This window comes from Hesperophylax consimilis, chromosome 29 (assembly GCF_061612785.1).
Source record: "Hesperophylax consimilis isolate HC1 chromosome 29, BYU_Hcon_1.0, whole genome shotgun sequence".
NCBI lineage: Eukaryota > Metazoa > Arthropoda > Insecta > Trichoptera > Limnephilidae > Hesperophylax > Hesperophylax consimilis.
In genome coordinates, this window is record NC_142864.1 from 15354186 (window position 1) to 15379308 (window position 25123).

The 25123-nt window shown below is 33.8% G+C and overlaps 1 protein-coding gene across 1 annotated transcript; it reads right to left on the reverse strand.

Moving 5' to 3' along the window:
* Window positions 1-23864: 23864 nt before the first annotated feature.
* On the reverse strand, window positions 23865-24858 carry LOC149409907 (uncharacterized). The gene has a single exon (XM_089649102.1). It carries the CDS (start codon window positions 24856-24858, stop codon window positions 24025-24027), a length of 834 nt encoding a protein of 277 aa, XP_089505228.1. The 3' UTR covers window positions 23865-24024.
* Between the last annotated feature and the right edge of the window lie 265 nt (window positions 24859-25123).

Genomic DNA, 25123 nt, shown 5'->3' on the forward strand with positions numbered 1-25123 from the left:
TGAGACACATTTAACACTTTTCGAAAAAAAAAATTATATGTCATTGCGTCCTCTTGGTAAAACATTAACAGAGGCGCTTCTAAAAGTTAGTAAAACAAAAAATGCTAAATACGGGTGAACATCGACAGAGTTAAAAATAATAATAATATTTGGATCAAAATCACCTCAAGGGCGCTGTACAAATATATAACACATTTCTACAACGATCTATGTTTTACTAACTACTCGTATATATGGAGATAACAAACAGTACCATACTTACCTGGTAGGTCACTTGAGATTAACACTTAATTAACATTAACTAATGGTTTATTAGCGAAATTTAGATACAGGTGTGAAAGGTTGATGTAAGATTAAGGAAGGGACGCTTAGATGGTTTGGGCATGTAGAGCGAATGAGCGAAGAAAGAAGTGTAAGGAGGATATATATGATGCAAATGCGAATAGCAGGAGAAATCGGGGACGCCTGAGGAAGACATGGCACGATCAAGTGAATCAGACACTCGAGTCGGACCATGTCAAGCGTTAGAATAATAGAAGAGTATGTATGAATGTGAATGATGCAAGAAGTGTGTGCCAAGACCGAGTTGTTTGGCGATCCGTCCTCTCTGCCTACCCCTGCGGTGAAACGGCGTGATGGTTAGTTAGTTAGTTTAGAAACAGGATTTAGGACATAATTGGAAAATTCGACATAATTGGATTTTCCGGTATTTATTTTAATAATATATATTTATGTTCTTTAATGAGCGTGTTTAGGAAAGGAAAAGCAAAAGCAAATTTTATTGCAGTACAAGGTTTTGATCAGATTTCACTTTCCTAAATGAACACCTAATAATAACACTTTGCTAATTTAGAACAGCAAAAAATGTAACAATTATTTTACAAGCAATAATTATTCGCCTGAAACACTCATCCACATTGAAAAATCTCCTGATAAAAGATACATAACGCCAACGGGACTCGAACCCGTGTCCCTTCGATTTCCGGTCGACAGCTCTGACCACTGACCTATGGCGGCTTATCTCTTATCCGCGAAATAATTCAATATATACTAGTGTTTCATTCAACAATTACTGCTTGTTACATTTTTTCACCTGAAAACAACCAACTTTATTTAGCAAAAAATGTACCTACGCTTTCTTCTATCCACTTGCGCGTCATATATTTTCTTAAACAGAGCAGATCAATTATCTATACTAGCCTTAAAGGCTATTTTTCCAAATGTTTACCAGAATTAATAATGGCATTTCCAATTAAATGTATTCTAATGTGTCCTCTACGTGCGAACTGTTTATAAATTTCTCTAATAAACATGAACAGTGTCAATCTCATGTGACCTTCCCGGTCATCACGTTCATTATACACATAGTTTTGTATAGGAGATCGACAAACCAGTGGATACAATTTGATAGTCATAAGTAGTTGAATAGTTATTCTAGTCCAGTCATTCCAAAGTCAAAGTGGTCTATATAGAACCCTGGAGATCGACATAGACCTGCAGGGGATCCATTTCAATGAAAAAAAATGGGGGTGCATGAGATGTAAATGAGGGTCCAAGAGAGTGGATCTTGTTTGATTCTAGTAGCAACTCGTTGCGCCCATACGCTCAATAGCAACCCTTGACCTAATCTTGTATGACTTCTTTTATCTTTTATTTATAAATACGAATGTTAGAGATTTACACATTTTTTTTGTTCGAAATGCGTCTTAAGAGGATTCGAAAATATTGTAGGGAATCGCTCTTTTCCGAAATTCGCTAGGGGGTGCCTATGGATTTGAAAATGTTATGGGGAATTATTACCCTCCGAATCGGAAATTCTCTAGCAAACTCCCCTCCCCCAATGGATTCGAAAAAGTATCGATTGGAATCCAGTACTGAGCAATCGAATACCTCACACAACCCCATTTTAAAATATAAGGAAATTTTGGGCAGAAATCTAAGGAATTAAAAATTTTGAGCACACCATCACCGAAAAAATCGGCACGTTGTCTACGGGACAAAAAAGTTTGGGGACCTGTGGTCTAGTCTGTAGTTAATAATAGGATAGATCGTTGTAGAAATATATTATATATTTCTACAGAGCCCTTGAGGTGATTTTTTTACAAAAGCGGCGCTTTACGAAACGTACAAATATTATTATTATTTTTTTTTTAAACCTTTATTTTTCCCAATTTTTACATTAAGTACATAAAATATTATAAATATCAATAAGAATAGTGGGGACTCACGAAGGCGCAGCCTGTGCGTGGGTAATATAGTTAAATAGATTATATTATTGTACCTACAAAGAAACAAACAGTGGGCATGTACAACAAAAACAAGATTACAATTTTTCTAAGCGGTTTGTATAAAAAGTGTTTACAAAAGTGTATAGTGAATAGTTTGTGAGAAACATAAAGTGATACAAATTAAATAAAACTAACTGTTTCCACCCTCAAGTCTACGTGAATTATAACATCGAAGCGGCAGCATTTCAGAAATATTTCATAAACATCTCAAAATATTAACTCCAATACATTATAATACCAACAACGTTCGCGAGACCTTTTCGTAATATTTTTTGTTAGAGCTTTTGAGAGCTTTATGCAGACTGGCTATCGTAAAAATGCATAATGTAATGTTAGGGGAGGGTCCCATAGAGAATGTTGTAAAACATTATGAAGGTTGGTGCTTGTGTTTACCTTTAAAGCAGGGGTAGGGAACCTTTTTGCTGTCGGGGGCCATTTGGATGTTTGTATTTTCACCCGCGGGCCGCATCAAGATTTTGATGACGGGGTGGTTGGGATCGGAATTCTCGCGAATATTGAATCTATGAGCGAGTTCGAGCTTTGATTAAAACTACACCCGGCAAATGAAAATGGTTTCATTCGATTTTTGCAGCACACAGTCTGCATACAGGATTTTATAACTGCACTTCGGACACGAACATGTTTTTCTTGAAAATGCGTCAGTAGATGAATCCAAAAATGGAATGTTATCATTATATTCTGAACTCGTGCGAGGTCCCAACTTTAATAAAAAGTACGCCCAAAACATGAAAATGATTGTATCCGATTTTTGCAGCACAAACACGAGAATAGTTCCAGAGGGGGCAGCTCAATTTTTTTATAGAGCTTACAGAAGGAACAAGGAAGTAGTCAGAATAAACTAGAAGTATTTACATACAATATAGATATCGACCAATACATACGCAACAACTGTCATTGTAGCTCTCTTGGAATATAAACTGTAATCTGTTTATTGCGGTGTAATACAGTAATTACTGTGCTGTTAAAATAAAATAAAAGTGCCAAGTTACCCGTGTGAATGTTAGAAATGAATGCTGTTGTAAACATACTCGTAATTTTGTTTTAATAATTTTGACAACTTTAACATTGACATTAGTGTTTGGTAGTGTGTGTGACAAGTGACAACTACCATAGACAAAGTACCTCGGCAAGGTGCAGTGAGAAACGTATTTCTATGCGAGGTGCAGTCGGGAATTAAAAGTGCTGCTATAATTACAGCTATTGCTCCCATGACAACCAATCAGAATACCGCCACTACGCCATGACAACCAATCAGAATACCGCCACGACGCGCTCTACCAGGGCAAATGTGACGCAAGATGCAAATGAAAAAAATCTATCTGACAATATTAAAAAAATGTTCAGAAAGGAGTTTGATTTAATGAAAACCTGTTTTGAAAATAAATTAGAAGAGCAATCCAAAATCTATGAGAACAAAATGGATGAATTATTAGAAAAGAACTTGATTATCTTGAAACAGATGAAATTTTTTTCTGAAAAATATGATGAACTAAATACAAAATGTGAGAAAATGATAATAGAGAATAAATGTCTCTCCGAAAACATAAAAAATAAAAGCGACGACCTGAAAAATGACATAAAAAAAAACTTTAAATGAATCTTATGCTGAGAAAGTAAAAAAACATGAGCCTATGGTAATGATTAAACCGAAAAATAAACAAGAAAATGTCAAAACTACAATGGAAATTTAAAAAAATATTGATCCCATAAACTGCGGTGTGACGGGTGTAAGAAACGCAAAAGATGGTGGAATAATAGTTGAATGTAAAAATGCGTTGAATATAGACAAGATGTGTGAAGAGGTAAAGGAAAAATTAGGAGACAAATACGATATTAAAAAAATTACAGCGAAGAAACCAAGTATCAAAATTGTTGGAATAACACAGAAGCAAGACAGAGAGGAAATCGAAACAAAAATAAAATCACAAAATGAAGAAATATTCGAAAAAAGTTCAAATATTGAAGGAACTTACATAAAAGAGTTTAAAAATAAAAGAGACCAGATAAATTATACAGTATATGCGGAAGTCGACGGAAACACTTACATGAGAATAATAAAGGCCGAAAAGATATATATAGGTTGGGACAGATGCCGGGTGTACAATAATATAAATATAATGAGATGCTTTAAGTGCAACGGGTTTAACCATAAAGCGCTAAATAGTAAAAATGAGATTTCATGTTCAAAATGTGCAAAATCCCATGACATCAAAAACTGCGACGAAGGGTATGATTGTTGCATCAATTGTAAAAATGCAAACGAAAGATTGAAATTAAACTTAAAAATTAATCACCCTGTATGGAGCAAAGACTGTCCAGTAAATTGTCGTAAACTTGAACAAGAGAACAGAATGGTAAATTTTTTAGATTAAATTCAAATTTCATAAAAATATATTCTTTAAACATCGCTAGTTTATTAGCACATATCGAAGAAGTCGAAGACATGCTAAAAGAATACAAACCGCACATGGTGATGATGAGCGAAACCTGTATTACAGAAGAGATTAACCAAAATGAAATAACATTTCAGGGTTATTCGACAATTAGATGCGACTCATTTAGCAGGCATACAGGTGGAGTTATCATTTTAATTCAAAACAATATCTCTTACAAAGTCATAACAAATGCGGTCCTAGATAATAATAATACCTGGATACTGGCTATTGAAATTCAAAAGGATTTTAAGCGGGGAACCTATGCAGCTATTTATCATTCCCCAAATCAAAATGTTACAAAGTTTTTAGATTTTTTTGAAGAATGGTGTCGCAAACAAATAAATACAAGAGACTTAATAATTATCTGTGGAGATTTTAATATTGATATGATGAAATCCAATACAAAAAGCACGAGATTACAAAGCATCATAAATTGCCTAGGTTGGAAGCAACTGGTCAACACTTATACAAGAATGGGAATTAACTCTAAAACAATGATTGATTTAGTCATTTCAAATGACTTTTATGCGGAAGTTAATGCTGTAGAAGAACTCAATATATCTGATCACGAAACTATTGCTACTATAATTAAATATAAAAGTCCGAAGCCACAGGGAATACGAAATATAACGTGTAGGAAAAAAAATAACTATAATAAGGATAAATTGTGTACAGCATTACAAAACAAAAAATGGATCTGCGATAACCAAGGAAATTTAGACGGAAAAGCCGATGAACTAGTAGGACATCTGAAAACAGTAGTAAATGAGCTAATGCCTTTAACTAATAGTATATTAAAAGATACAAATAAATGGTATACAAAATCCCTACATATTCTACAAAAACAAAGGGATACAGCCTATAAAGCCTGTAAAATACAATTCACTGAAGAAAGGTGGGAAACCTATAAGAAATTTAGAAACATGTATAGTACAGAAATAAAACACACCAAAAATTCGTATATCAGGCAAAAAATAATTACCTCTCAAAGTGACTCAAGAAAAATGTGGACTACACTTAAAGAAATTATAAGCGGCAAACAGAGGGAAAACATTAAGGAAGTTCGGTTTCCAGATGGAGTTGAAGATGATACAGTTAAAATAGCCCAAAAATTTAACACAAATTTTGTACTTAGTGTCGAAAACATAAATAAGAGTATTCTATTAGTCGCAGATACCTCTTCTCAATCATCGGAAAAAAGAGAGAATAAAAATATTTTCAGGTTTAGTAAAATTGACAATGAGTATTTAATGAAAATCATTAAAACAATGAAACCAAAATCATCACCGGATGGAATTACTATAAGCATAATCAAAGATGCACTACCAGCTATAGGAGACAGATTAGTTGTACTAATAAATGAATCTCTGACTAAGGGAATTTTTCCGCAATCATGGAAAACCTCCATAATAACACCAGTGCCCAAAATAATAAATGCTAAAAATTTCGAAGACTTCAGACCAATAAATGGATTGCCTAAATATGAACAATTACTAGAATGCATTGTGAAAGAACAGATGAGTAAATTTATAGAAAAAAATAACATTCTAATAAAAGAACAATCTGGGTTTAGAAATAAATATTCCTGTGAAACAGCAATAAATTATGTGATAAATGAATGGAAAACAGCTATGGATCAGAAGAAAATCACAATAGCAGTGTTCTTGGATTTTAGACGTGCTTTTGAAACGATAGACAGAGAAAGACTAATAATGAAATTGAAGGACATAGGAATTCGTGCTAATGAATTGCAGTGGTTTATTGATAACTTAAAAAATAGAAAACAAAAAACCAAAATTGGAGATACTATCTCTGAAGTACAAGAAATCAACATTGGAGTTCCTCAAGGATCTATTTTGGGACCGCTCCTATTTATTTTATATATTAATGATATAGTGAAGTGCTTAGAGTACTGTTCCATCAAACTTTTTGCAGATGACACACTTTTATATATTATAGCAAATAATATTGAAGATGCGTTGTCAAAAATACAAAATGAACTTAAGGAATTATCTAAGTGGTTAAACATAAATAAATTGAAATTAAATGTAACTAAAAGTAAATTCATGGTATTAGGGAAAAAACTAAACGTACATACTGTCCTAAATATAGACAATCAAAATATTGAAGAAGTAAAAGAAATTAAATACTTGGGAATCATAATAGATAACAAGTTAAAATTTAACACTAACTTTGAAATTTTAAATAAAAAAATTGCGATAAAGGTTAATTTCTTAAGTAGGATAAAAGGAAAATTGGATATTAAAACAAGGATATTGGTCTACAATACCACTGTAGCATCCCATCTGAATTATTGTACAAGTGTAATATTTCTAAGTAACAAAACACAAATTAAGAGAATGGAAGTAATCCAGAACAGAGGCATGAGGTCAATACTGTGTTGTAGCAGGTACACCAGAATAAAAACAATGCAACGTCAACTCAATCTTTTAAGTGTGTGGCAACGATTAGTTTATAATACCTTAGTGTTTATTTATAAGCTAAAAAATAAAATGTTACCTGACTATATGTCAAAGAATGTTAGAACTAATAGTGCAGTTCATTTATATCCTACGAGAAACTGCAACGATTTTAGGCTTCCTAAAACACATTTATCGGGAACACAAAACAATATTTATTATAAAGGTTTTAAAATGTTCAATGAACTCCCGGTAATTGTTAAGGAAGCTAAAAGTCTTGCAGTTTTTCGTGGATTATGTCTCAATGTTGTGAAATCTAAATTTTAGTATGTAAGTAGTAAATAATATTGTATTAGTCATAGAAAATAATATATTAGGTATAAGATGTAAACTCTTATAACTAAATAAAATATACATTAAAAAAAAAAAAGTGTATCCGGCATTGCTAGGGGTTATGAACAGGGTCGTTTTTAAATGAGGGGGGGATGGGGGGGCGGCCACGGCCCCCCTGCCAATGCTTGAATGGTTTCTTCTTAAATGATTCTGCAGATGACTCTATAACTGTAATTTTGTTTGCAAGCGCGCTCCCAGTTTAATTAGCATTACAGTAATAATTACTATTCAGTACAATTATAAAAATATAAATAAAATTTCAAAGGCATATTGTATCGCCTATTTATTTGTGACTAAACTGCTTTCTAGTAACGTAGGTGCATACATAAGTACATGTCAGCTATGTGATACCTTTCTCTGGGTTTTGCAATAATGTCTTAAAAATGTATTTCAAAACACCTTGAAAGAAAACCGTTCTCGAGTTCTAAAAGTAATATTTTATTCTCTTTTTTGTGATCAGCAGGCCGCACCGAAAGTGCTCGCGGGCCGCATGTTCACCACCCCTGCATTAAAGGGTGCTGTTTTCTTTATGGCGTATTTGAGGATTATGACGTCACAGAAAGGCTTTAGTATTTTTTCTTATGAGGAATGATCAACATTATTGGCGACGGGTACATTGATAACAACTAAAACTTTTAAGTTATCGTAAAGTTAAAATTTGAAAAATCACGGGATATTATAATAATTGTATGATTTGCGAAACTGAAAGAATTAATAAAAAATAGAATTAATAAGAATAATTTCCTTTCAAAAGGAGAAATTTAGGGTAATCGATGTTTCGATCGAAATCAAATTATCGTAAGCAAAACGATCGTATGCAAAAGACCATATGTAAAAATATCGTAATTATCATTTAAATAGGCACCTGAAATGTATTATAAATATAACCGTCCCCTCACTTTTTGTTTCATATAAAAATAATTAATTAAATATTCCCAAATATCATAATTTTTTCTCAAATTTTGCGGTCGAAACCTTTGGTTTCATGGAGGTGCACATTTCAATTATTCTGTAGTAAACTTCTAGATTTGAAGATAAAGCGCAGTTTTATCTCTTTATAACACACTTTAAATCATATTTCTAGAATTTGGCTGAATTTAAACGGGCTTTAAAAACAAAATTATTTAAAAAATCTTACCATTCATAAATCTTATCATCTTTTCAATATTTTATAATAAGCCATATTCTAAAACTTCAGGTTATTGTTTGGTTTCGGTTGCCTCCTTATACTTTTTTTAAAGTGTCTGCTCAGAAGATTCTCATTTCTGAGCACAAACTGCCTCCTGTTTTATATTATGTTTTAGTTTTAATATTCTTGTTTTGTCCTGTCCTGCTGTTATTGTTTTTCTAAGTTTTGTCATCGCTTTGCAAAAAACAGTGTATTTAGTGTTATAATATTAGATCTGTATTGGGTAAGGCACACTGTAGGAATAATTTTAAGAACATGACCACTAATACTGAATTACCATTTTTAAGTTTGTTATAGTTGTACGCACTTGAAGAGAAATGACACTAAACTGCGCTATATAATTTTTTTTATTTTTTTTTATAGTGAATACCTCACAAGAGTCCCAACTGCTCCCGTCTGGAGCCAGTGAGACTATGGCATCCCCAATTGGGGGATGTTGTGAGGCTGAAGGTAAGTGGGGAAGGGAAAGAGGAAGGTGGGGAAGTACCTGGCTATTCAGATCTAGTCACTAAACACGGCTAAAGCCATTTGGAGTAACGTTTCAATTCTGAATGGTGGTCTTACACCAGGGCGATACTGGTAGTATCTTCCACTCTGGAACGTGCCGCAAATATACTATATATTATTTTAATTAATTAATTGTGAAATAACACAAATTAATCAAATAAAATTTATTTGCGCACGCCTGGTTCGAACCCGCGACCTTCGGAATGGCAGTCCAATGCCTTACCTATGGACTATGCCGGCCGTCAAATTTATTATTATTTCCATGTTATTATTATTTCTCACTGACATTAGGGGGATACAACGATTTCTATGATGGTCTCATCATATGAGCTGTTTCAAATTTGACTATAAGTGTAATATTTCAATTTTGGAGGCGGGTTTGGGTACCGCCGGCCAGGTAACCATTTATTGGATAACCAAAACCTCTGCCATAGGTCACAGTGGTGGGCTACGTTTGGTGATTTAACCGGGGTGCCCGGGTTCATCGGGTGTGTTCAGGATGCGCCTATCCACCAACCGGTGACGTGCCAGATCGGGAGAGTCTGGTTTGGGAAGATACTTCGACCTCTCCAACTAGTCTTTCGAATTTCCGTCACTCCTGGACTTTCTTTATGCAATTTCACCCCCCCATTAAAATGTTTCCAGATTACAACTTTAATCCGTGCATGCCATTGACCAATAGATCAATGGTGCATGCACGTAATATTAATTCAAAAATTTTATTTCATTTTATTAAAACGAAACATTAAAAAATATCTCAAAATAAACACGCCAGAAAAACATGCATAATAATTCATAAAGGATTATAATATTAAAATAAATAAGTTATACCTACAGATTTTAACTGATATATATAAAAGTCGCACATTGGTCGATACATACATACAGCCACTGAAGATATAATATAATAGAAGTGTGTCGTGGGCGTGTCAATGTGCCCTAAGTAAAATCAATTTTTCCTTACTTCTGGTGACATTTATCTCTACATTTGGTGACTTGGGGACCTTGCGGGGGTTTCTAGGTTCACGGCGTGAGGTTTCTACTTGGCGGGCCGGATCGGAAGACACTAACGGAACTCTACCGACTATTTAAAACGTTGTAAATACATAATAAACATTAACGAAGTCAAGCGTACGACCACAAATGTTAATTAAATTAATGCACAGTTATAGAAAAGGTACAACATGAGCATCTCCTGTCCCCATCCCATCTTCCTCTGCCTCTTGCCCTTTCCTATTCCTTCTTCCTTCTAATATATTTATATGATTTTTTTTTTCTTTTTTGTTAATTTAATTTTCAGTTAATGGTTATAATAATAATAATAAATTCTTTATTCCAGGATGTGGGGAGGTTAGTGCAATCCCACACATCCCATAGAGGATATAAGTACAAATAATATTTACATAAAGTAAAATAAATAAAAAGAGATTAAAAAAAAATTAAAAATTAAATAGAAAATGAAATTAAGTTAAATCAGAGAAGCACGGAAATCCATCGGATCTAAGATTGTGGGAGCAAGTATCTTTCTCCAATGGTCTTCAATGCTCGATCCTGAAGTCAGACGGGATTCTATGATAATAGTGTTTCTGGAATGGTTTATCCTTTCCCTCAGTCCTGCAATCCTGGTTCTTAACAGAGCTGTAAATCCTGGAACTCGCCCTTCTGTTAACATCGAGGAGGCACTGCAGTGCCTTGGGAGTCCGAACATCAATCGGTAGGCGTTATTATATTGAACCCGAAGCCTTTCCATTGTTCTTTTCTTGAAATTAGCCCAGAGCTCGCATGTGTACAGGGTGGTGCAAAAGGCTAAGAAGAGCGTCCTTTTCACTCGTGGACTACAGAGCCGAAATCTTCTACTGAGCATGTTACATTTTATACTCAGTACACGCCAATTACAATTTTGTATTATATCATATTAACCAACATTAGCATAAGAAACTATTTTGGCTTACCTCATATTTAACCTCTCGTATAACTCATCCTGTATAAAATTGCTGTTATTGTAATGAGTTATCTTAGTCTTCTTCACCAAGGTGTCCTGTGTTGAGGCGGACTAAAGTTATTCAGTTGTTAAGTCTTTTTTGTCGTTTTCAGTGTTTTTTTTAGAGCTTTTCGATTGAACTTCTTCAGCCCGATTTTTCGGTCTCGGAGGTCGAGATGTAAGGCTATATAGACAAACAAACCGAAATCAAATCCCAAGTTCACATGATGTGCACAACTAAATTGTATTTGACTAATTTGTGTTATTTCACAATTTATTCGTGTAAAATAATATATAGTATACTTGAGGCACGTTCCAGAGTGGAAAATACTTTTAGTATCGCCATGGTGTAAGACATCATTCAAAATTGAAACTTTGCTTGAAATTGCTTTAGTCGTATTTGATGACCAGATCTGAATAGTTAGGAACTTCCAACTTACTCTTTACCATCTCCTTTCCCTCCCTACTATCTTCAGCCTCACAATATACCCCTATTAAGGATGTCACAGTGTCACTGGCTCCACATGGTTGGAAGCAATTGGGACTTATCGGTAATCACAAAAAAAAGTTATATGTTTTGTCATGGAACCAAATAAGACAATGTATGATTACGAATGAAGCAAACAGTTTGCATCAGTATTGTATAAAAGCTATATAGATGACACTTCTAAGGATGACGTATTCAGCGCATACAGCCATTAGGCCCCGTCTGTGCTCGTTTGTCCACGCTTTTAGGGGTAATTATGTATTTTTGAAACCAGGGGTAGGTACAAGTATGTTTGAAAACGTCGCAGTTATAAATAATTGCCAGGATTACGCCACTGTACCCACCCTTAATCCCCAACCCCTATCGATAGCCCCTACCCCCATCGGCCATTACAGATTTTGTACATTAAAAAATATGTTTCTCTTTTAATGAGAGTTGTCATTTTCAATCAGGGATTTCGAGAAAGCCATTTTTAAAATCCCATTGCTTTATACAAAATATACCAGTTCCAGCTTTGCAATACGCTTTAAATAAATTTTTAAAAAATACTGTTACTTGAAAACTTTTATAGTGCAGTTTAGTGAAAAAATATCACTTCAAAGGCGCTGAACAATTCCATTTTTGACATTTTGATAATACTTAATAATAATAATAATAATAAGAAGTAACATAGCTAGAGTAATAGAATATAAAAATGGAAATAGAAGTAGGAAAATTTTGAGACATGTAGATAAAATTGGTAGAAAATTTGGTTATAACATTGATAGTCATAATAATGAAAATATAATCAATGATTTATTGGATTTATTAAAACAAAAATTAGGCGTAAAAGCTAGTAGATTAAAAAGATATAATTATACGTATAATAAAAAAAATAATAATAGATTATTTCAGAAAAATGAAAAAATATTTTATTCCAAACTTGACGATAAACAAAATATTATTTCGAATAATAATATTCCGTTACCATCTGAATCAGATATGCGCGATTTTTGGACTAAAATTTGGAGTAAAGATATAAAACATAACGAGTCAACTCCATGGATAGAAAATGAAGAACTCAATTTTTCAGGTATTGAACAAATGAGTTTTTCTAATATATCGGTTGAATTGTTAACCAAAATTATTAAAAATACTCATAATTGGAAAGCCACGGGTTGCGATTGGATACATAATTTTTGGTACAAACGTCTGACTACTTTACATCCTCTTTTGGCAAAAAATCTTTCAAAATTTGTCAGTCAACCTCAAAATTTTCCAAATTTTCTAACTAAGGGTATTACTTATATGTTACCCAAAAGCGAAAATATTAATAATCCTTCTCAGTACAGACCCATTACATGTTTACCGACAATATACAAAATTTTAACCTCTTGTTTAACAGATTTAATATATACTCATTTAGATGAAAAAAATATTTTATCTGAACAACAAAAAGGTTTTCGCAGAAAACATATGGGATGTAAAGAACAATTAGTTATCGATTCTGTAATTCTAAAACAGATTCAAACTCGAAAACGTAATTTACATACTTGCTATATAGACTACCAAAAGGCTTTAGATAGTGTCCCGCACTCGTGGCTGATCAAAGTATTAAAAATATATAAAATTAACCCCATTATTATTAGCTTTTTGGAAAATATTATGTCCTTTTGGAATACCAATTTACTTATCAATTTAAAAGGTAAGAAAATAGTAATACCGGGCATTTCAATTAAAAGAGGGATTTTTCAAGGAGACTCATTGAGTCCTCTTTGGTTTTGCTTAGCATTGAATCCTCTATCTAAAATGTTAATTAAAAGCAAGTTTGGAATAAAAGTTAAGGGTAATACAAGGGAGAGTAGTACAATTTCGCATTTATTATTTATGGATGATATAAAATTATTTTCGAATTCTGAACAAAATTTAGAGAAAATGATCGAGGTAGTTAAAAACTTTTCAGATGATATCAAAATGACATTTGGTTTAGATAAATGTAGAACGATCCATATAGAGAAAGGCAAAATTGTAGATGGGGACGAGAGTATATTTAGAAATTTCCAAATTACTAGTATGAAAAGGGATGAGGTTTATAAGTATTTAGGATACCCACAATCAAATAGATTAGACCATAGTAGTATTAAAAATGATATTAGGATTAAATTTCAAACTAGGATAAGGAAAATTTTAAAATGCAATCTATCTGCTAAAAATTTAGTAAAAGCAATAAATACTTGGGCAATACCTCTATTAACGTACTCATTTGGCATAATTAAATGGTCTAATACAGATTTAGATAACTTAGAAAGATTAATTAGAACTACGCTAACAAAGTTTAATTGCCATCATCCAAATTCAGCTAGAGAACGAGTTAATTTACCTAGAAATTTAGGAGGTAGAGGTATAGTCAAAATAACTTCTTTGAAACATAATCAGGTAGAAATGCTAAGAACTTTTTTCCATAGGAAAGCTCATAGCTCAGAAATGCACAAAATAATTTGCAAGACAGATAGAAATATTACACCTTTAAATTTATACGATGAGAATGCCAACATTTTTATAAATCCCAACCAGGAATTATTAGATTCCTGGTCAAATAAAATTTTACACGCAAAACACTTCAATTATCTCAACCAAACGTATGTTGACAAAATTAAGTCAAACAAATGGTTGAGTATTGGAGAGTTGAGCGCAGAAATAGAAGGATTTATGCTTGCAATTCAGGATAGAGTCATTAATACTAAAAATTATAGAAAGCATATAATCAAAGATACAAATCAAATTGATGATTTGTGTAGAAAATGTTTGGCTTTTCCGGAAACTATAGAACATATTATATCGGGATGTTCTATATTAGCACCGTCCGAGTATACATTTAGGCACAATCAAGTTTTAAAAATAATTCACCAAAATTTGGTAATTAAACATAACTTGATTGACTGCCGTAATGTAGTACCATATTATGAATACGAACCAAATTCATTTTTAGAAAACGAATTTTATAAAATATATTATGATAAAACTATACTAACAGACCGAGCGATTAGTCATAATAGACCCGATATAGTTTTACATGACAAAATTAAAAAAAATAACTTATATCATTGATGTTGCTATTCCAAATTCCTGTAATATTCAAAAATCTGTTAGTGAAAAAATAAGAAAATACACAGATTTAGGAAATGAAATAAAAAGAATTTGGCATTCTTAGACTATAAAAATATTACCATTCGTTATTTCGGCTACTGGCATTATACCTAGCTCTCTAATAAAAAATTTAGGCGTATTAGATCTATCAAAAAATTTATATATAAAGATGCAAAAGTCGGTCATTTTGAATACATGTAGGATAACAAAAGATTTTTTAAATATTTATGTTGAGGGATCAGTAGGATTTATAGGCCCTGTTAGAAGTTCTACCGAGCCGAACCCTCTGATATGAAAATATCTGGAGACGGTGAATTTTTTTTTTCCCATTTGATATCTGGTGATTTGACGTGTTGTTGTTCTTGTATTGTTTTGTATTTATTTTACTTATATAATGCACTTACATAATGTTGATTGACTAGCTGATCATTTGTGGAAAAGTGAGTGGAAGGGTTAAGTTTTTCCTTTGGGGAAGACTTAACCCGGACAACTAAATCGGAAGTTAAAAGAAAAAAAATAATAATGATATCCTCACTGGGATCTCCCGTGCTGAGGATTTCATTTACATATTATGTATAATTTAATTATAAGAATATTAATATTACATCAAAGTTACATATGAATTTAATTATGAACATATATTATGTAGTATATATTTTTTTAAATAATTTTAAAATAAGTAAGATAGTGTTTTGTTCAGTTGATTCTGTTTTAGTCTGTGTTTGATCTCAGTAAATTTTCTATTTCAGATCTCCCTATGTTAAGTATCCAGTATACTTATTTTATCGTTTTTTTAATGTGAATACCACACAAGAAGAATCCTTGCTACTCTCAACCGATTAATTCTACGATAACCGGGGCGATACTGACAGTATCTAACACTTCAGAAAATATACCAGGTATTTAGTATTCTTAATAAATAAATTGTAAAATAACACAAATTAATTAAATAAAATTTACGCGACCTCCGGGTTCGTAATCGAGGATCGTAATCACTCAACCAAGAAGGCCTTCGAAAATAAAAAAGTATACAATAATATGTCTCTATATAGCGCATAGGCAAAATTTTATTAGTAATAATAACTACACGGCTCATTTTTTAAAACCGTTTTCGCAATGAACAACTGATATGTATATATAATAAACAATATTTTGTGGCGTATTATATTCACTTCTAAACTTTATCTGTTCAGTGCAAGAGTTGAAATAATATGAGAGTGTGTATGAGACGACAAATTATAAATGTGAATGAAGCAAGGATTGTGTGTCGAGACAGAGTAGTGTGGCGTTCTATCATCTCCGCATAAACACGCGGGTAACCGCGTAACGGTTGGTTAATTAGTTTATGGCGTCCCGTTTAATTTTTCAATAGTTGCATGGATATTATAAATCTCCATAGCTCACGATAAAAATTTTGTCATAGTGAGCTGAAAAGCTCCATACTAAGCTGAAGCTTAATGGCAAATCACCATTTTGATTAATCTTTATAACGAATTGGTGTACATTATGAAAACCAAAAAATTTGCTTTAGTTAAATTGAAGGTTTTCCTATCGTTTTCCTTGAGAATACAAATAAAAAATAAATTACCCAATAAAAAATATAAATGCAAACTACTACAAAATATATTTTTTCAATAGAAATATATGAACGCATAAAGGAAACAACTTTTTAAAAATACAGTTTTATAGCTATGATTATCTGTGACAGTTTTACTTGATTAACTTTTTGCTTTCTTATAAATATTTTTTACAAAATAAGTAAAAACCAGTTTTTTGCTTGAAATCGAACGTTTGTAGACTCCGTTTGTCAAGCGATTTTAATGCCTATTACCTACGATATAAGGTATACCAAGAATATACACATTTTTGGGTTAATGCTTAACACATCGCCATGTTTTTGCGAAGTTCAATCACAAATATTTAAATGTTTTCACGATTATTATCTAAAGAACTCAATTCGCCACATTATACAATACAACCATAAACGAAAATGGGTTCGTAAGTAGGAGATTTTGAACGTTAAAGCAGTTTTAATACGCCTGATACTTTATTTTTTTCTGGGCTCATAAAAGACTGCTCGATGATATCAAAGGATAAAATGTGTTCTGCAAGCAGTATTTAATTAAAACATTTAAAATATTTCTAAGCTTACATAAATACTACTACGTAGTGATTCGCGTTAGAGAAAAAATAAAATTAACCAATGTGATATTTCCGTTCAATTCTCATTCAGCTTCATGTTTATTTATATTTTGTTTTGCGGCGTGACAAAAGCTTCCATTGATTAACACATCAGAATTTTTTTTAAATCTGAATAAAAACGCCCCGTTTCAAGCAAACAGTAATTGAAAGAGTTATACACAAAGCCGGAGGTTTGAGAAGTAGGTAACAAAATAATCACTTTGCAGGGGGTGCCAAAAAACTACAAGCGTTTCCCAAAGTTTTCTCGGGCTTTGTTAATCCACTCCGAATAAAGAAAAAGCTCGCCCAACAATGCTAGAAAAGCGCTTTTTTCAGTACGTAAATAACCTGCAGACAATGGAGCTTTATAAAGGCGAATTGTACAGTGGAATCAAGATTTATTGGGAAAGATGTGGAAAACAAACGCTAGAATGAAATTTGAGGAATTTCGATAATTTTTTAACAATATTCACTGATTTTCCCCAAAATTAAGGAATTCTTGGTTGTACCTCACTTATTTTTTTATTTGTTACAATATTTTTTACATTTTAAGTTTTCCAGTAATGCTGGCCTCACTGGGTGGCTTGCCCGTGCTGAGGCCTTCATTTTATAATATGAAAATATAATTTACATAATACATTTAAAGAGAAAATAATACATTTAAAATCAAAAATACATAATAATATATTTAAAATTAAAAAATAATTCGTTGAAAATAATCGTGTGTGTTTGTGAGTGATGTGTGTTTATATTGGTTTTGTGTGTTACGTGTAGGTTTTATTTTTATTTTATGCTATGACATTTTGGTAATATTGTATTTTTTGTTCTTTAATCCATTTTGTAATTTTGTGTGTGAATTTATTTTTATTTTCTTTAATTTTAATTTCAAGTTTAACAATGTTGAAAGCTTTTATAACATGGTATTGGTAGTGTCTTTGTCCAAAGCTTGAATTTACTGTCGGAGTATTTATGTTTTCTTTGTACGCTTGTCTAACTGGTCTGTTAGTGTTATTTTGTGTATGTTGAAATTTATTTATTTTTGTCAAAAATGTATTCTAGTAGTGTTTTAACGTATAATTGGCGCATATCTAGTACGTCACAGCTGTTGAATATTTGGTCTGTATCAGTCAGTCTATGTTTTTTTTGTATTACCTTTAAGATCGTTTTCTGTGCGGTTTCTATGTAATTGATAGCCGAGTTTGTTGCTCCTCCCCAAGCAATAATTCCATATTCTATTGTTGATTGGCAGAGTGCAAAATATATTGTTTTCAATTGTTTTATTTTATATATGTTTCTTATGTTTAGGAAAATGTGTATTGTTTTGAGAAGTTTATTTGTGATTTGTTTGATGTGAGGTATCCATCTAAGGTTATGGTCAATTACGATTCCTAGATACTTTATTTGTTCTGTTTTTTTCTAGAGGAGGGCAATCGCATATGTTGGTGTTTAAACATTCGTGTATTTTTATGGTGTTTGTGTTGTTTTTTGGCTGTCCCGTGCTATTTATACTGTATGTTGTGAATTTTGTCTTTGATATGTTAAGTGATATGCATCACTTGTGAATGGATGTAGGTGGTGATCATCACTGGTGAAGACGTCGAGTCTTCCTGGTGCTCCAGTGTGAAGTATGTAGTGGCCTGGATAGATGTCACAAGGCCAAGGCGCTGTTGTAATCGAGGTGATTGACCGCTGAGGTTTATTAAGACAAATCCGATTAAGATGAGGCCGTTTAAGTCAAATACGATTAAGATGAAGTTTATTGAGACAAACCCGATTAAGATGAAATCTATTAAGATGAAGTCGGTTAAGACAAACCCGATTAAGATGAAGTCGGTTAAGACAAACATGATTAAGATGAAGCCGTTTAAGACAAATACGATTAAGATTAAGTTTATTGAGACAGACCCGATTAAGATGAAATCTATTAAGATGAAGTCGGTTAAGACAAACCCGATTAAGATGAAGTCGGTTAAGACAAACATGATTAAGATGAAGCCGTTTAAGACAAATACGATTAAGATTAAGTTTATTGAGACAGACCCGATTAAGATGAAATCTATTAAGATGAAGTCGGTTAAGACAAACCCGATTAAGATGAAGTCGGTTAAGACAAACATGATTAAGATGAAGCCGTTTAAGACAAATACGATTAAGATTAAGTTTATTGAGACAGACCCGATTAAGATGAAATCTATTAAGATGAAGTCGGTTAAGACAAACCCGATTAAGATGAAGTCGGTTAAGACAAACATGATTAAGATGAAGCCGTTTAAGACAAATACGATTAAGATTAAGTTTATTGAGACAGACCCGATTAAGATGAAATCTATTAAGATGAAGTCGGTTAAGACAAACCCGATTAAGATGAAGTCGGTTAAGACAAACATGATTAAGATGAAGCCGTTTAAGTCAAATACGATTAAGATTAAGTTTATTGAGACAAACCCGATTAAGATGAAATCTATTAAGATGAAGTCGGTTAAGACAAACCCGATTAAGATGAAGTCGGTTAAGACAAACATGATTAAGATGAAGCCGTTTAAGTCAAATACGATTAAGATTAAGTTTATTGAGACAAACCCGATTAAGATGAAATTTATTAAGATGAAGTCGGTTAAGACAAACCCGATTAAGGTGAAGTCGGTTAAGGCAAACTTGATTAAGATGAAATCGTTGAAAATGAACCGGGATAAACCGAACTTCGGGGAATCGCGAGTCTACTGTACTCGAGTTCTATGAAGTACTCCCCTCCCTCTAGAAGAGAATTCGGCTCTTTCAGCTAAGTTTTCTAAATGTAGGCACTTATAACTTTGAGAAAAAGGTAGTTAATACAATGAGCTCTTTAAACGGGACGATAGATGGCCGAAATCTACGCCTTGAATGAATTAAGTATCAAAAATAACTTATTGACATTATAAATCTACGGAGAAGAGAAATAAATTTACTTCGGCAGGAAAGGAACAAGTGATTATAGAGCTTAGAGACCCATAGTGAAGGGTTTTTTTACACTTAACCCACACAGAAGGTCTAAGGAAAATAATTTCCCTCAAGGACTATGTAATCATTGAGGAAGATGTGTAGAGGGTCTTTTTTAGAGAAAGGAAGGAGAGGAAGCTCTGAGAAGGTAAATGGTATGAGGGATGGGTAGGAATCTAGGGTTGAGCTTGTCCAGGAGTGATGGACGTATGAATATACACCCTCCCACTTCGGCCGAAAGCGATAGGTCGAAGTGTCTTCCCAAACCAGCGTCTCCCGATCTGGAACGCCACGCAGCTGGTGGGTAGACGTATCCTGAATACACCACATCACCCGATGAACCCGGGCACCTCTACTAAATCACCAAAAGTAGCGAACTAATTGGGGGGACATATGGTAGAGTTGGTTATCCAATAAATGGTTCCCGGGGCGGCGGTACCTAAACCCGCCTCTCAAATTGAGAAATACTCGTACATTACATACGCAAAAACAATACTCACTCACCTATACACAAATATACATACATACTCCGAAAAAATATCTAATACTCGCTGTACTCCAAGCAATATTTATTTTATTTATTTATTCAAGGAGAAAACACAGATACAGACAGTAATTAAAAGATAATTTTCTAAAACAATAACTTGAGAATTCGCCTGCATCCTAACTATTTCTCACTGATTGACTGGTAGATAACAATTTTAAATATTTTTTTACATGTAAATAAGGTAAAAATTTTGTATATAGATAATGCTCAGTATCAAATAAAAGTGTACACATATTTTGTAAACAAGTTTAGAGATAGATCATAAAAAGTACTTAAAGAGTATAGTGAATGAAGTAAGTACACATTTTCTTTTTTTTATAGTAAAACAGACTTCAATTTCCTGCCAAAAGTACTATATGTATCAAAAAATATGTCGGAATCCTTCAGGTTTTGGTTTTTATTATACAATTCGCACATTCTTCTGATTGGATCTCTGACACCAGCATTTGTGCGCGTCCGGCTAATATGGAATAAGTCGTTAAGCCTCGTCGTTCTGAGTGGTATTTTAAAGTTTATTAGATTGAGTAAGCCAGGACAGTCGATAAAGTTATTACAGATTTTGAACAAGGTCATTAGGTCAAGGTAAGTTCGCCGGTTAGTAAGAGTGGAGACGTTATATTTCGAGAGCATATTTGTGTATCCCCGTTTAGGTGCGCTCATTCTGTGGTTGAGGTAACGCAGAAATTTCTTCTGGATACTTTCAATATTTTCTTTATAGATATCGTAAAGTGGAGTCCATATGGAGGTGCAGTATTCAAGTTGAGAACGGACCAGCGTATAGTAAAGCAGAAGGTAGGTTTCAGGCTTTCGAAATACGCGGCTGTTTCTGATAACAAAGCCTAGCATGCAGTAAGCTTTATTCACAATGTTTTTAATGTGCGCATCGAAATGAAGTTTGGAATCAAAAAGTACGCCAAGATCCCTTATACAGTATACACGATCTAGTGAATAGTTGCCTATATAATAATTGTGTATAATAGCGTTATGATTTTTAGTGAAGCTTATTTGTTTACATTTATTGTAACTTAGGTAAATTTTGTTTTCATTGCAAAACGCTTCGAACCTTACTAAGTCTCGTTGGATGAGCAGACAATCATTTAAATTTCTAACAATAGCAAATATTTTTATGTCATCGGCGTACAAGAGAAATAAACAATGCATGAAACATTCAGAAACTGTATTAATAAAAAGTATAAATAAAAGCGGTCCTAGGATTGATCCCTGTGGTACGCCAGAAGTAACTGGTTCCCATACGGAGGTATGTCCTCGTAACGATACAGCTTGCTGTCTTTTTGTTAAATATGAGATGAACCAACGTAATAAGTTTCCCCTAATTCCGTTATACATAATTTTTTTGATAAGAATAAGGTGATCAACCTTGTCAAAAGCCTTTTTGAAATCGCAGTAAATTGCATCTACCTGATGGCCTCGATCCATGCTAGTAAACAAAAAATTAGAGTAAATAAGTAGATTACTCACGGTAGATTTGCCTTTGACAAACCCGTGTTGTTGGTCTGTAATTTTGGCAGCAAGCTGAGGATATATATTAGTATGGACAAGTCTTTCCAACAGTTTAGGGATCGCTGAAAGAATGGATATTGGCCTGTAGTTTTCCACTCGTTGACGCGAATCACCTTTGTGGACCGGTATGATGTAGGCCAGCTTCCACCTGCCAGGGAAAACCCCATCACTCAGACATTTATTGAATATTATGGTAAGCGGCACACACAGTGACGACGCAGCAGATCTAAGGAAAAACGCCGGAATTCCATCGTGACCCGCACCTTTGTTTATGTCTAGCGACTTTAAACTTGATTTCACTTCTTGTTTCGTTAGTTTAATCGTGTGAATATGTGCAAGTCCTGAGTCGTGAGCTGATTCAAGTTGATCAATGTCTATTGTGTCATTGACGGAGGAAGGTTCAAATGTTGACTTGAAGAATTCAGAGAACATATTACAGATTTCCTGGGCATTATTAGATTCACGTCCGTCAAAGGACATAGCAGCAGGATATCCGTCGGACGACTTTAATGAGGATATGTATGACCAAAAACTTTTGATATTGTTTTGCAATGAACTTTCGACGTTGTCGAAAAATATCTTTCGAGATTCATTAGACAACTTCTTGTATGTTGCACGTAAGAAGGAAAATTCACGATAGTCAGAAAGAGCTTTGTATGTCTTCCATTTGAGCCAGAATTTGTCCTTTTTCCGTGATAGCCTAATAAGTTCGGGGGTAAACCATATGGGAAATTTTTCATTTCGTCGTGCCAGTAATGGAATAAACTTATCAATTACATTGTTTATTATTACATAGATTTGGTCTACTGCTTCTTCTGCTGATAAATTTGCGATTTCAGACTTCCAATCAATACAGTCAATGTCATTATTAATTTGCGTGTAATCAGCTTTCCTGAAATTTCGCCTACGCTCTTTGTTGTTTTTAATTTTTGATTGAATCGCGGAGGATATTTCGAATTTCAGGGCTGGATGGTGTCTATCCTCTGAAAGGAGAGGGTCGTCGCTATGTGTAACTTTTGTTTCGCAACTATAAAATATAAGATCTAAGAATTTATCGTTGTGGTTTGGTATACTATTATATTGTAGTAAGCTCATCAATGCCATTGTTTGAAGCAAGGTATGCGATGTAGCCGTGTTCGAGGAGGCAAGACCATGATTGTAGCCTTCAGAAAATGACCATGTTATAGTAGGTAGATTCAGATCTCCTAGAACACAAAACATATTATTTGGTTCTGATGAAAAAACGGATTCTAAGTTTTTGGAGAAAATATCATAAAACGTTGTTGGCGAGACAGGATGTATGTATACAGCACATATGATGAGATTGAGAGACCTTACCGGAATAGATACGAAGATTTGTTCAATTTGATTTTTTTCCCAGTCATCGAGACGGGAAGCTGAGAGCTCCTTGCGCACTGCTACTAGCACACCGCCTCCGTCCATCTTACCAGTAAGTATACGGTCCCTATCTCGTCGGAACACCGTGTACCGTGAATCTATGAATTCGGCCGTATTAACACTTGCTACTAGCCACGTTTCAACTAGAACTATAACATCATAGTTATTCGATGAAATGTTAATAAGTAGCTCCTGAGTTTTGGTCTTAATACCACCGCACTTCTGGTAATAAACAGATAAAGATGATGAGGTCATTTTATTAGTGTAAGTGTGCCCTTCGACTTATTCCACATTCGCGAGAGCGGTACATTGAGTAGGACATATGAAACATAAAAATTATTTATGAAACAAAGATTACTTAGTGTAAAATATGTTAAAATTGTAAAATGTGAATGAATATAAAAGAGACATGATAGTGCTATATAATAATGGAGGTATTGCGCTGTAAACAAAAATATTAAGTAAATTTCTATGAAACAAACGAGTGAACAAGGGTACAGGATAGTGAGAGAGAGTTGGCATCGATAGCAGCAGTAACGAGTGTGTTGTAGAAGTCACATATTCTGTTGATCATGAGTCCTAATTCTGTTAAGGTCTCCCTCACGACGAATGGTGATCACTCGAGAGAGATCATTCCTTTTTGCCAGGATACTGCCATTCCGCACCCATATGTATTTGTAGCCATTTTCTTTTCCGGCGGCACGTGTTTTTCCAAAAAGTATTTTATTTTTTATTGTCAGGTGCTCGTTAACATAAAAGTTAGTGGTGGGAGCGCCAAGTCCTAGTAGGTCTGTTGTGAGGCCGCGGCGAGTCCTTACCGCAGCGATGACGTCATCACGGAGACGCTTTGTCGTAAGCTGGACGACTATGTTGCGTGGACGGTTGGAAGGCGACGAGTGACCGCGAGCGACGCGGTGCACCGCCACCACAGCGCCACTTGGAAGCGGGACGTTAATAATGGACCCCATTCTCTCCAGCAATGTTAAAAGATTTTCACCTTTTGCCTCGGGAATGCCGTGAATGTCTAGGTTACACACTCTGCTACGCTGCTCCATTTCATCCTGAGCGTCTCTGATTGATTCCATTTCCTGTCTTAGGCTGGCATTTTCTTCCTGGAGAACAGTTACACATCCCATAATTTTGGTGTACTGGTCCTTCCACTCATTTGACAGCGCGTCCAATTTTTGATGAATGGCCTCAACTGCGAGTTTACTTTCAGTACGCATCGTTTCGAGTTTCGACTCAAAGAAGTTGATAAGGGAGTCTGTGTCAATGTTTATTATTGACTGGTGCGTTGCCGACGGTGAGTCCATGGGGCCAGATTCAGTCAATAGAGGTGATGATGGTGTTTTCTTCAAACTGCAAACCTTGCTGCGAGATTTAGACATTTTGGTTAGTTAATGTTTTTCTAAAGCCAAAATGTGCAAATAAAAAAATAAAAAAATATTTTTTTTTTTTTTTAAATATTTTTTTTTTTTAATGCCAGTAGGATTCGAACTGAGGTTCTCTGAAACTCAACAAAGAAATGGCGAGCTCAATTTGTATTGGGGTGAAATATTTTAGTAATAATAGCGTTAGCACTAGGATTATTTAGAATGGCGTAGAGAAAAAAAAAAAAAAAGTTATTTTTTGGAAACTGTGTGGGATTCGAAC